Below are 11,957 nucleotides of genomic sequence, written 5' to 3'. Positions count from 1 at the left end.
GAAGGAAGGAGATTCTTACGTCAGCGGCGGAGATATGATGATTTGGCTTTGGCGATCAAACTGGTGCTAACGGAATCTTTTGACGGCGTTAACTGTTAGATGACGACGATCGCTGTGGAGGGTAATATGGTAACCTGAAATAAATGGGCTTTTGTAACAAAGGTGTTATGGACTCTTATCTTATTATGTATTAAAAAATCTGCTCAACGGCCCAAAAATCGATTTGTCATCATCTATTGCATTGATTAAAAATATGCCTAATAAGTTACCAAAAAAAAAATTAAAAATATGCCTATCACACAAGTCTTCAGTCTTCTAACCGGCAAAGGCAATATAAATTATAATCAATGATTGTAAACATAATTTAGTATAATAAAGCTATATTGGTTAATGAGTTTGCCGTTAGACGTGTAATATAATAAGATAGTAAAACATATAGACAGCGTAGTGGAGGTAGAGTAGGCAGAGAGGCAAATAATAATGGAAGAAACTTCGAGGAACTTCACTTTTTGTTGTAACCCAGAAACAAGAAAAATACGAGTATAATTAAGAATTAATAATGGTGGTACAATAGGAATAGGCTGCCGATTTTCAGACAAGGCACTCTCCTACTGACAGATGTTTTTGAAATAGAGAAAAATTAATTATTTATTTTATTGGTTGTTCGAAGTCTTTAAATCATTTGACTTTTCGTTTGATTAATTTTTTTTATCCTCTCCATTTATTATTGATTACAAATTATAAAAACAATTATATATGATTTTATGAGAACAATTCCTTCCAACCATATTAGATTCACTACATTTTTGCTCTCCTGCTCCATGCTTTTAATGGTCACATTCATTCTCTATATTCACTTTTATGTGTGTAAAATCACGACGAACGGCAATAATTGTGCATTATTGGAGATCGTCTGTAAATTTGCCTCTATTAATCTGGTATAATTAACAAATCGTATTATTTGGGGCTCGAACTCCAAACCTTCTGGTATAAAAACATTAATAAACCCTAAACCAACTACTAGATCAAAGGGTTTGTACGCTTTTATTAGTTTTAAAAAAAAATCTTAATTGAATTTTATTAGAAATGGAATATCCCAATTACCAAATATCGAATCGAGCGGAGCCGTACGGGAAAGGGGAAAGTCAAAACACGTAATAACGGTTGTAAATGAAGGGTAGTATGGTCTTTTTCAGTACAGAATAAACAACGTTCCGTTTCTTCTTTATGAACAACCAATAAGATTGGACCCCACACACACCACTATTACCTAACCCTTCGCTTTTCTGTAAAGCAAATTTTAAACCACAACCAAAAGAGAAGAAGAAGAAGAAGAAGAAGAAGAAGAAGAAGAGGAGGAGGGAGAAGAACAACAAAAAGCACAAAAGAAAAAAATATTCTTAAAAAAAAGAGAAAAAGAAAACGAGAGTTTCAAACACAAAGAAAGTACGACTTGTCCAAATCAGGATTTGTCCTTTTTCATTTTTAGTGGTAGAAGGCGAATCAAATTTTGGGAACAAAATTTTTCCTTTCTTTAAAAAAAAAAAAAAAAAAAAAATCGAAGGTCTTCTGCTTTGTCTCCAAGCAAACTTTTAGTCAAATCATTCATTTTTATTTTCTTTCTTGATGAAGTTTCTCTCATATAGTATCAAAGTTCTATGACGAAAGCACTTACTGCTGTGTGTCTTCTTCAAGTTTAGGTAAGAGCTTTTATTGTTTATACTCTGTTTCTCTCTCTCTCACTTTTTATACTCACCCAGTTCTTTGTTTTTCGTTTATGGGTTTGTATTTTAATCAGATCTTGATTATTTAGTTTGTTAAATTTCATTGTTTCATTGAATTTTTTTCTACAGGAATTTGATAAAAAGAACAAAAAAAACCGTTTTATTTTTTGAGTAATTGATTCTAAAGCAAAAAAAAAGCTTTTGAAACGATGGAGGAGGAGAAGTCCTTCTCGGCGTGGTCTTGGTCTGTTGAGCAATGTCTGAAAGAGTACAATACAAGGCTAGACAAGGGTTTAACAAGCGAAGATGTTCAAATCCGTCGTCAGAGTTGCGGTTACAACGAGCTCGCCAAGGAGAAAGGCAAGCCTTTATGGCATCTTGTGTTGGAACAGTTTGACGATACGCTTGTGAAGATTCTTCTCGGTGCTGCGTTTATCTCTTTCGTTCTAGCCTTTTTAGGCGAAAGCGAGGAGCATGATGGCTCAGGGTTCGAGGCTTTCGTTGAGCCTTTTGTCATTGTTTTGATTCTGATTTTAAACGCTGTGGTTGGTGTGTGGCAAGAGAGCAATGCTGAGAAAGCCCTTGAAGCTCTTAAAGAGATGCAATGTGAATCTGCAAAGGTTTTGAGAGACGGGACTGTGTTGCCGAATCTGCCTGCTAGAGAGCTTGTCCCTGGGGATATAGTTGAGTTAAACGTAGGAGATAAAGTCCCTGCTGATATGAGAGTCTCCGGTTTGAAAACGTCGACTTTAAGAGTCGAGCAAAGCTCTTTAACCGGAGAGGCAATGCCCGTTTTGAAAGGAGCCAATCTTGTTGTCACGGATGATTGTGAATTGCAAGGGAAAGAGAATATGGTTTTCGCGGGAACAACGGTTGCTAACGGAAGCTGTGTTTGCATTGTGACGAGTATCGGTATGGATACGGAGATCGGGAAAATACAGAAGCAGATTCACGAGGCTTCGCTTGAAGAGAGCGAGACTCCGTTAAAGAAGAAGCTAGACGAGTTTGGGAATAGACTTACTACAGCTATCTGCATCGTCTGTGTTCTTGTGTGGATGATTAACTACAAGAACTTTGTGTCTTGGGATGTTGTGGATGGCTATAAGCCTGTGAATTTCAGGTTCTCTTTCGAGAAATGTACTTACTACTTCAAAATCGCTGTTGCTCTAGCCGTGGCAGCTATCCCCGAGGGTTTACCTGCTGTGATCACGACATGTCTAGCCTTAGGGACGAGGAAAATGGCGCAGAAGAACGCCATAGTGAGGAAGCTTCCGAGTGTTGAGACACTTGGTTGCACAACTGTGATCTGTTCAGACAAAACCGGGACTTTAACAACAAACCAGATGTCTGCAACGGAGTTCTTCACGTTAGGCGGTGAAACAACGACTACTCGGGTCTTTTCAGTCAATGGTACGACTTATGATCCTACAGATGGTGGAATTGTGGATTGGGGATGCAACAATATGGATATTGCTAACTTGCATGCTGTGGCTGAGATATGTTCAATTTGTAATGATGCTGGAGTGTTCTATGAAGGCAAATTGTTTAGAGCTTCAGGTTTGCCTACAGAAGCTGCCTTGAAAGTTCTTGTTGAGAAAATGGGCATCCCAGAGAAGAAGAACGGTGAGAACATTGAGGAAGTTGGTAACTTCTCAGACAATGGTAGCTCAGTGAAGCTAGGTAAGTTTTATAATGTTTTCACACCATAACATTGTCTGTAGAATCACCATTACAATTTTATAATGTTTTCAAATCATTACACCGTAGTTTTCATTCATTGATCTTTTCTCCATATTTGCTGCATCAGCTTGTTGCGATTGGTGGAACAAAAGATCAAAAAAGGTAGCGACATTGGAGTTTGATCGTGTCCGTAAGTCCATGAGTGTTATTGTGCGCGAACCAAATGGACAAAACCGGCTTCTCGTTAAGGTAAAACATCATTATTGCCTTCTCTTGTTAAAAACGTTTTCTGAATCTTCCCTTTTAATTTCTTTGCAGGGAGCAGCTGAGAGTATACTTGAGAGAAGTTCATCTGCACAGCTTGCTGATGGAACTCTTGTCCCTTTAGATGAATCTAGCAGAGAAGTAATCCTCAAGAAACATTCTGAAATGACTTCAAAGGGATTGAGATGTTTAGGATTGGCTTACAAAGACGAATTAGAAGAGTTTTCAGATTACTCTTCTGAAGAACATCCTTCACACAAGAAGCTTTTAGACCCTTGTAGCTATTCGAACATCGAAACAAATCTAATCTTCGTTGGAGTTGTTGGTCTTAGAGATCCTCCACGCGAAGAAGTTGGCAGAGCAATCGAAGATTGCAGAGACGCTGGGATTAGAGTAATGGTGATAACTGGAGATAACAAATCAACAGCTGAAGCTATTTGTTGTGAGATTAGATTGTTCTCGGAGAATGAAGATCTTTCGCAGAGTAGCTTCACGGGTAAAGAGTTCATGTCTCTTCCGGCTTCAAGGAGATCCGAAATCTTGTCAAAATCTGGAGGGAAAGTGTTCTCTCGAGCTGAGCCAAGGCATAAGCAAGAAATAGTTAGGATGCTTAAGGAAATGGGAGAGATCGTTGCGATGACTGGTGATGGTGTGAATGATGCTCCTGCTTTGAAACTCGCTGACATTGGAATCGCCATGGGAATCACTGGAACTGAGGTAAAAAAACTAACTTAACTGTAAAAACATGTTAACTGAGCAAAATTGAGACCTTAAGTTTTAAAGACTTTAACACTTAGTAAGGATGCTGTATATTGTCAGGTTGCGAAAGAAGCTTCGGATATGGTACTTGCAGATGATAATTTCAGCACTATCGTCTCAGCTGTAGCAGAGGGTCGGTCCATTTACAACAACATGAAAGCTTTCATCAGGTAGCAACAACAAAAAAAAGCCTTACACTAAATCATGTTTGTTCTGTTTTTTCCTCTGTAATTGTACTAAATGATTTCATTTCAAAGGTATATGATATCATCAAACGTTGGAGAAGTGATCTCCATCTTCTTAACCGCAGCATTGGGGATACCGGAATGTATGATACCGGTTCAGCTTCTTTGGGTTAATCTGGTAACTGATGGTCCACCAGCTACAGCTTTAGGCTTCAATCCAGCTGATATTGATATTATGAAGAAACCACCGCGCAAAAGCGATGACCCCCTCATTGATTCGTGGGTTCTTATCCGATACCTAGTGATTGGTTCTTATGTTGGAGTTGCCACTGTTGGAATCTTTGTCTTGTGGTACACACAAGCTTCTTTCCTCGGTATTAGCCTCATCGCAGACGGGCACACATTGGTCAGCTTCAATCAGCTTCAGAATTGGTCAGAATGTTCTTCGTGGGGAACCAACTTCACAGCGGCTCCTTACACAATCGCAGGTGGTCTTAAGACAATAGCGTTTGAGAAAAATCCTTGCGATTACTTCACTTTAGGGAAAGTCAAGCCAATGACTCTATCCCTCTCCGTTCTTGTGGCAATTGAGATGTTCAACTCATTGAACGCTTTGTCTGAAGACAACAGTCTCTTAAAGATGCCACCATGGAGAAACCCTTGGCTTCTTGTGGCAATGACCATCTCCTTTGCGCTTCACTGCGTCATCCTCTATGTTCCTTTCTTAGCTAATGTGTTTGGGATCGTGCCTTTGAGTTTCAGGGAATGGTTTGTGGTTATTCTTGTTTCCTTCCCTGTGATTCTAATCGATGAAGGTCTTAAGTTCATTGGGAGATGCAGAAGGACAAGAATCAAGAAGAAGATCAAGACAATGTAAAAGTCTGGTCTACACCAATAGACAAAAGACTGTAACTTTTTTTCTTACAATCTTTTGTTTCATTAAGGAAACTTCAACCAAAAACATAGTAGTAGTAACATGTTTTTTTAATTCTTTGTGGACGCATAATCAAACTTTGGATTTGATGTAATCTCTTTTGCATGCAATTGTTGTTTCATCAAGAAACACAGACAAAAAAATTATTAAAGATTCTCTCAGTTTCCATTAAACCCTCAACCAAAGATCAGTCAGAAGATGAAAGATATAAAAGGAAAACAATCAAACATGATAATTCAAATTACTACGGTTTTTATTGGAATATAATGCTTAGCTGTATTAAGTGTTATAATTGGATTGGATATAGTTTTTAATGATGTGTGAATAGGAGAGCTTAAAAAGCTGAGTTGGGAGTCTGGAGAGACTCTTTTGATCTTATTGTATTGATTGGAATTGCTAGAGTCTCCACTTTGCTCGATTCCCTTCATGGTATTGTGATACAACCCGGATAGATTGTAGCTTCAACGAACATAAATGGAAGAAGATTAGACGAAGAGTTTGAGATGAGAAGAGACATTAGAGAGAAAGCAAATAAGATCGTTCTTTTGATAATCCTAAGTTCCTAACATACCAAGAGAGTTGATCGACTATATATACTAAAAGAATATAAGTGACCCTAACATTTTGGGTCTTAGCAACATTATAAAAATATGGGGCTGTCCCGAGGCCCATGAACAGATCTATCATGTTGTTGTTTGTGCTCTTGAGAGATTTGGCATGATGACGTGTTCTTCTAGCATCGTTCCTATGCAGAAAGGGGACAAACTTGATCTCACGCAATGTCCTCGGAATGAAATGGATCGTCAAGAAATGCAAAAATATCCTTATGCATCTCTGGTGGGAAGTTTGATGTATGCACAGGTTTGCACCATACCTGATATTAGCCACACAGTTGGTATGCTGGGTAGATTTCAGAGTAACCCATGACTCGCTCATTGGCAAGCTGCAAAGAAAGTTTTGAGATACTTAATAGGAACAAGAGACTACATGCTCACATACAGAAAATCAACACATCCACAGATGGTTGCTTATTCTGATTCAGATTTTGCTGGGTGTAAAGATACTAGACACTACACTCTGGCTATGTGTATCTCCTCTGTGGGGGTGCCATCTCATGGAAGAGCATCAGTTGGTGACAGCTTGTCATGTGGGAAGGTTGTTAAAGGATGGGGACCAAGGTTCGAGGAACGCCTGGCGCACCAATAACCTACTGGTGGATTTGGATGAATAGTTCCTATCCACGGTGAGGGATTAGGATCGATGCCCTGCAGGGCCAGTTTGGAGCCTATGGAGGCAAGCTAGCGGGTAGGCTAGTGGGGTCCACGGGACGGGTTGTCATATAAAAATTGGTGCGCTAGGCGTTCCTCGAACTCTGGTTCCCACCCTTTAACAACCTTCCCACAGGACAAGTTGTCACCAATTGATATGATGTTTGTTCCTAATTATGATGTTTGTTTTAGTTAGCTTATATTTGACATTTATTTGAGCTCTTTTATGACTTTTACATCTTTTATATTATGTTCCAATGTGCACAAACATTATTTGTTGTTGGATCTATTGGCACTTTGTCTCGATTCCCCATAAATATATAGTTTTCACTTGGGTTTATATTCTGGGTCGTAATGAATCCCTGCAAGGAATTAATTACATGTATATTAGCACCGCTATCAATCCACCAAGTTTTAGAAGAAACATGAGTAAATTTGATTCAAAAAAGCTTACGGAACCAATAAGGTTACCTTTCTTTTCGAACCATTCTTTTCTTTTAGTGCAATCTTTCTGAAAGTGTCCAGACTTCTTGCAGAAGTTGCATCTGTCATCTTTCTTTGCCTTTTTTTTCTCATTACCTTGATTAACATCATTCATTCTGGGTGGTGCTCTCTTATGGCTCACTTGATGCCTTTTCCCAGCTTTAGGTACAGCTCCCTGAGCATAATGGGCAACTTTAATACCTTCACGGCTAAGTATAGAATCCTCTTGTACCAGTTTGTTAGCTAATTCATTAGACGTCCACTTTTGTTCTATGGCGTTGTAATGAATTTTAAATGGTCCATACTGAGGAGATAAAGAGTTTAGGATAAATTGGACAAGAAATGAATAATCCACACTCATTCCTAAACCCTTTAGCGTAGCCGCAAGATTGATCATGTCCATGCAATGTTCATGCATGGACCTTGCGCCAACATGCTTCATGGTTGTAAAATCTGCCATAAGTTTTCCTGCAAGGGATTTGTATGCAGTCTTAAACCGTTCTTCTAGCGTCTTAAGATAAGCTTTAGTTTTGTCACCAGGTGGTAGTGAAGTTTTGATGTTACTAGCAACTGTCATCCTCATGAACATTAAGGTCAATCTGTTCGATCTCTCCCAAGCATTATAGAGGACCTTTTCTTCCTGAATACTAGTTTTTGTAAGTGGACCTGGCTCATCTACACGAAAAGCCAAATCCAAATCCAGTACTCCTAATGTGAACTCAACTTTCTCTTTCCATTCTGAAAAGTTGGCTCCATTGAGTTTTGGAACCGTAGACATCATGGATGGCATGCCATCAGGAAAAGATGCTGCAATTTTCAGAGATACAACAAGCTTTTAATTAGGCTTCAAAACATAATCAACACATAAATTTCAATTATCGAATAAACATGAAAATAAATTATGGTGTTCCTATGGGTAATCACCATAATTTCAATAAAATCATGGTATTCACACAACATAATTGAGTAATGTATTAAATTAATTAGATTAAGTTATATGTGGATATCGTTAATCTATACACCAAGAACCCTGCCAACGAACAACATATTTTCATTATTCTCTTTTTCATTTTTTTTATTACTCAACTCGTGGCTAAAACTTTTTTTTTTTCTTAAAATTTCTGGTATTATAACATGGTAGAGTGGTACATAGTTTAGATAATAGGATGCCGAATAAACGATAACGATGTCGGGGGTGAACAAACCCGGTACTAGAACCGATAATACAAGTAGAACGCCAAACTCGTGGCTAAATTTGGTGTTTCAGAGTTTTACTTACCGTCGCAAGTACATCTGCTCTCACTGTTTAGGTTCATATAAGCTTAGAGCAAATAAAAAAAATGGTCTTTGTTATTAAAAGAAGTTAAAAATGATATATATATATAAACACTAGATGGTTACCCATACAATATGTAGATGATATGTATTTTTAATTGTTTATATATTTATATTATTTTGTGACTATGATAAAATCATATATATAATATATATATATATAAACTATTTAATTGTTTGATACATTGAGTATAGTTTACATTAAATTCTATATAAATATAAATTGTAGGTGTGATTGTTTATATATAGCAGCAAATTAGTCATTTTTGGTTCTTTAAAATGTTGAATAGATATTAACAAAAAATAAGCAAAACATATGTAAAATATGAACAAAACATAAGTAAAATATTTTTTATTGTCACATTAACATTTTGTTAGTTCATTAAAAATATATTTTCGTATAAAATTTAATACAAGTTCTCAAATTTCATGTGGTCTTTTATTTTACTTTCAAACATCTAATATATTATATAATATTTTGTTAATACAAATAAAAAGATTAAGAAATATGAAATAAGAATAATTAATAACAAACAAAATATTATGGATTTTAAAATAGAAAGTGTAAACACATTTTCAAACTAAATTCATAACCTAACTAAAAAATATGTGGCATTACAATTTTGTACTATTTTGTGGCTTTGGGCAAATGCTCTTTTCAATACACATGAGACATGGCATTGTTTGCTCCACAAAAGTTATGCTTGACATTATGGCTACTATGATCATACAGAGTGGTTTGAAAGCGGCATGATTCCCTGTAGATGAATCTTACGCTGTAGATGACCGTAACGAGTTTCATGTCCCAACCAATAGCCCACGCGGCATGACACCCTCTCTCCAATGCCAAAACTGTTCCCCTCTATATCCATGTTGTAAGAGAGAGCGAGGCCGGGTATCTCCAAGGTCATCGTCTGAAAAAACATTTGATTCTAAAAGTGTCTTTTTAACTACATTAAAAATCGCCTTACTTGGAGAATCATAAAGCATGCGTAGCTAAGACAGCCAATTGAAACAAAAACTGCCCCTCCCCTTTGATGGAGCTGTGAGCATCTGTCCCGGTTGTATTCTGTGCAGAATGTCTTTTGGTCCAAAAGAGGTGGAGAACTGGACCTTTTACCAGTGTCATCGTCATTGTTCCTCCAACTGAAATCACAGTCCCAACCACCTTGCTCGCACTCCTGATACTCCGAAACTTGAGTTTTTCGAGCCTGATCTAATAACAAGGCGAGGATGAAAGTCACTGCTGGTAGGGTGTTGTACAAGGCGGTTGCAAATGTTGCTGTTGTGTATATCATCCCCAGACAAAATAAGTTCTGATCGATCACTGGTCTAATAAAATACATGATGAAATGAAAACTGATTCAGGATTAGGTAAAAGAAAAAAAGAGTAGATTATGATTTTTTTTTTTAAAACATAAAAAGAAACGGAGAACTATTACTCTAGTAAACCAAGCAGCGATATCTTGAAGAATGTCATCAGCGTCATCTTCGGTCTCGCCCTCCTGTTTTTTTTCTTTCAACATTACCAATTGAACAACCCACAAAACAAGAAGAAGAAGAAGAAGAAGAAGAAGAAGAAGGGAATATATAAATTACCTGTCAAAATATAATGCGAAGGGAGCCATAGCTACGGTTGCTATACCGTGCCCAGTGCCGGCCATGAGGCCAAGCAAGGCAAGCACAAGCTTGGGGCCGTAAATATATTAAGTAAATAACCGGCCATAAAATTCCTAAAATTTACTGCCTATAGCCTTAATATTCCTAGCGCCGGCTCTGATCGTGCCTATACACTGTGAGAACATACATGCTCATCCCACCATCAGGCACTGACTTCGTGAGTATATCCATGCACGCAAGAGTGATTTGAAGAAATACAACCAAAAGACTGTAACTTTTTACCAATGGTGCAGTGGGCTAGTGGTTTAAGTGCAAGAGTTGGATCCATGTGCTCCCTAGTTCGATTCCCGGTGGAAGAGATGTTTTACGCCATGTCATAAGGTATTAGCAAAGGCTGGTCCCGGGCATAGGGGAGATTAAGGCCAGGGCCCAACTCCTCCTAGTTAACAAAAAAAAAAACCTCCCACCAAAGACACATTAGTAGTAACCTGTTGTTTTTTTTAATTCTTTGTAGAAGCAAACTTTGGATTTGATGTAATCTCTTTTTCATGCAATTTTTGTTTAATCAAGAAACACAGACAAAACAAATTATTACAGATTCTTTCAGTTTCTATTAAACCCTCAACCAAAGATCAGTCAGAGGATGAAAAAAAAGGAAAACATGATAATTCAAAATGAACACCCGAGTCTAATCATTAGAATTGTTAGCTTTAAGATATGGATGAAAAAACAAAGTTTGGATTTGATATAATCTTAAGAAAATCTATTACATATTCTCTCAAACTCAATTAAGACCTTAACCAAAGAAGCAAACTTTGGATTTGATATAACCTCTTTTACAATATGTTATCATCAAGCAACCCGGACAAGTTTTGTTGAACCAACAAAGACTAATTCATTACAGATTCTCTCAAATTCCAATAAGACATCAACCAGAATCCCAGATTTACCTCTTGCCATCAATATCTTGACCAAGCCCTTTATGTGTTTACCAAATTTGCCTCTCTCAACCACATCATTGACTAAGATGACTTTGTTCCTCTTCTTATCTTCTCCCACAAGAAACTCCATCAATCTTCTGACATCTTCTTGAGTCCGACCAAGACAATTCTTCGATTGACAAACGCTCACGAGCGCCGCAGCAAACCCTGAGGCCGCTTTTTCGTGCACCGGAGGAGGAGCAACTCTCGAGGGTTTTGTGTGCGGAAGCGGAAACGAGATTGCTCTGGAGAAACTAGGGTTTTTGTTGTTGTTGTGTGAGTATGATGATGATGAAGAAGGTGATGACGTCGATGCTGGTTTTGAAAGATTGGTAGATGAAGCTGAAGCGGCGGCGGCGGCGTTAACTGTGGATTCAAAGCGGCGGGAGATGGATCTCAACGGTGGTTGCGACTGTGGAGGGAGAGAAGGGAGGTTGAAAGATGAAACGGAGGCTGAGAGAGTATCCATGGCTGACGATAAAATGAAAAAATTGCAGTCCTTTTACATATTATCCACCCGGAGATTATTTACAGTTTATAAATATTTCAATTTCGTTTTTTATGTGTTAGCAAAAAAAAATTGTTGACAATTTTAAAAATATCTGAGGTAACGTACATAATTGAAAAAACTGCGAATAAAATACTGAATCTAGAGTTTTCGAAAGAAAAAAAATCTAAGTACAGTAGATTTTGTTTAATCAAAGTTGATTTTGTATAATAATCAC

At 37.6% G+C, this 11,957-nt stretch overlaps 3 protein-coding genes across 4 annotated transcripts; 1 reads left to right on the top strand and 2 right to left on the bottom strand.

Annotated features, from left to right (window-relative positions):
• LOC104707976 (calcium-transporting ATPase 2, endoplasmic reticulum-type) lies at positions 1,343 to 5,656 on the top strand. 2 transcript variants are annotated; one of them, XM_010424441.2, is made up of 6 exons: positions 1,343 to 1,700; positions 1,854 to 3,404; positions 3,532 to 3,653; positions 3,723 to 4,385; positions 4,488 to 4,597; positions 4,685 to 5,489. In XM_010424441.2, the coding sequence occupies exons 2-6, from the start codon at positions 1,934 to 1,936 to the stop codon at positions 5,487 to 5,489; spliced, it is 3,171 nt and encodes a 1,056-aa protein (XP_010422743.1). In that variant the 5' UTR covers positions 1,343 to 1,700; positions 1,854 to 1,933. The 2 variants fall into 2 exon arrangements, with proteins under 2 accessions (XP_010422743.1, XP_019084420.1); XM_019228875.1 differs by lacking the exon at positions 1,343 to 1,700 and having other exon boundaries at positions 1,934 to 3,404; positions 4,685 to 5,656.
• On the bottom strand, positions 9,186 to 10,898 carry LOC104707975 (WAT1-related protein At2g37460-like). Its single transcript, XM_010424440.1, has 3 exons — positions 10,232 to 10,898; positions 10,075 to 10,137; positions 9,186 to 9,964 (listed from the first exon to the last, which is right to left on the bottom strand). The coding sequence occupies exons 1-3, from the start codon at positions 10,294 to 10,296 to the stop codon at positions 9,583 to 9,585; spliced, it is 510 nt and encodes a 169-aa protein (XP_010422742.1). The 5' UTR covers positions 10,297 to 10,898; the 3' UTR covers positions 9,186 to 9,582.
• LOC104707973 lies at positions 10,977 to 11,768 on the bottom strand. Its single transcript, XM_010424439.2, has one exon. The coding sequence runs from the start codon at positions 11,699 to 11,701 to the stop codon at positions 11,105 to 11,107; it is 597 nt and encodes a 198-aa protein (XP_010422741.1). The 5' UTR covers positions 11,702 to 11,768; the 3' UTR covers positions 10,977 to 11,104.

The sequence above is a fragment of the Camelina sativa genome, chromosome 8 (assembly GCF_000633955.1).
Source record: "Camelina sativa cultivar DH55 chromosome 8, Cs, whole genome shotgun sequence".
Lineage (NCBI taxonomy): Eukaryota > Viridiplantae > Streptophyta > Magnoliopsida > Brassicales > Brassicaceae > Camelina > Camelina sativa.
The sequence above is the reverse complement of the archived record's forward strand: the minus strand, read 5'-3'. Positions and strand labels throughout refer to the sequence as shown.

Bases quoted from the DNA above. Each gene is read 5' to 3' on its own strand.
- LOC104707976 (XM_019228875.1), top strand. From the start codon at position 1,934: ATGGAGGAGGAGAAGTCCTTCTCGGCGTGGTCTTGGTCTGTTGAGCAA. The intron at 4,386-4,487 runs GTAAAAAAACTA...GTATATTGTCAG, and splicing joins TGGGAATCACTGGAACTGAG to GTTGCGAAAGAAGCTTCGGA. The intron at 4,598-4,684 runs GTAGCAACAACA...TTCATTTCAAAG, and splicing joins AACATGAAAGCTTTCATCAG to GTATATGATATCATCAAACG.
- LOC104707975 (XM_010424440.1), bottom strand. From the start codon at position 10,296: ATGGCCGGCACTGGGCACGGTATAGCAACCGTAGCTATGGCTCCCTTC. The intron at 10,138-10,231 runs GTAATTTATATA...GAAAAAAAACAG, and splicing joins TTCGCATTATATTTTGACAG to GAGGGCGAGACCGAAGATGA. The intron at 9,965-10,074 runs GTAATAGTTCTC...GTATTTTATTAG, and splicing joins TCGCTGCTTGGTTTACTAGA to ACCAGTGATCGATCAGAACT.
- LOC104707973 (XM_010424439.2), bottom strand. From the start codon at position 11,701: ATGGATACTCTCTCAGCCTCCGTTTCATCTTTCAACCTCCCTTCTCTC.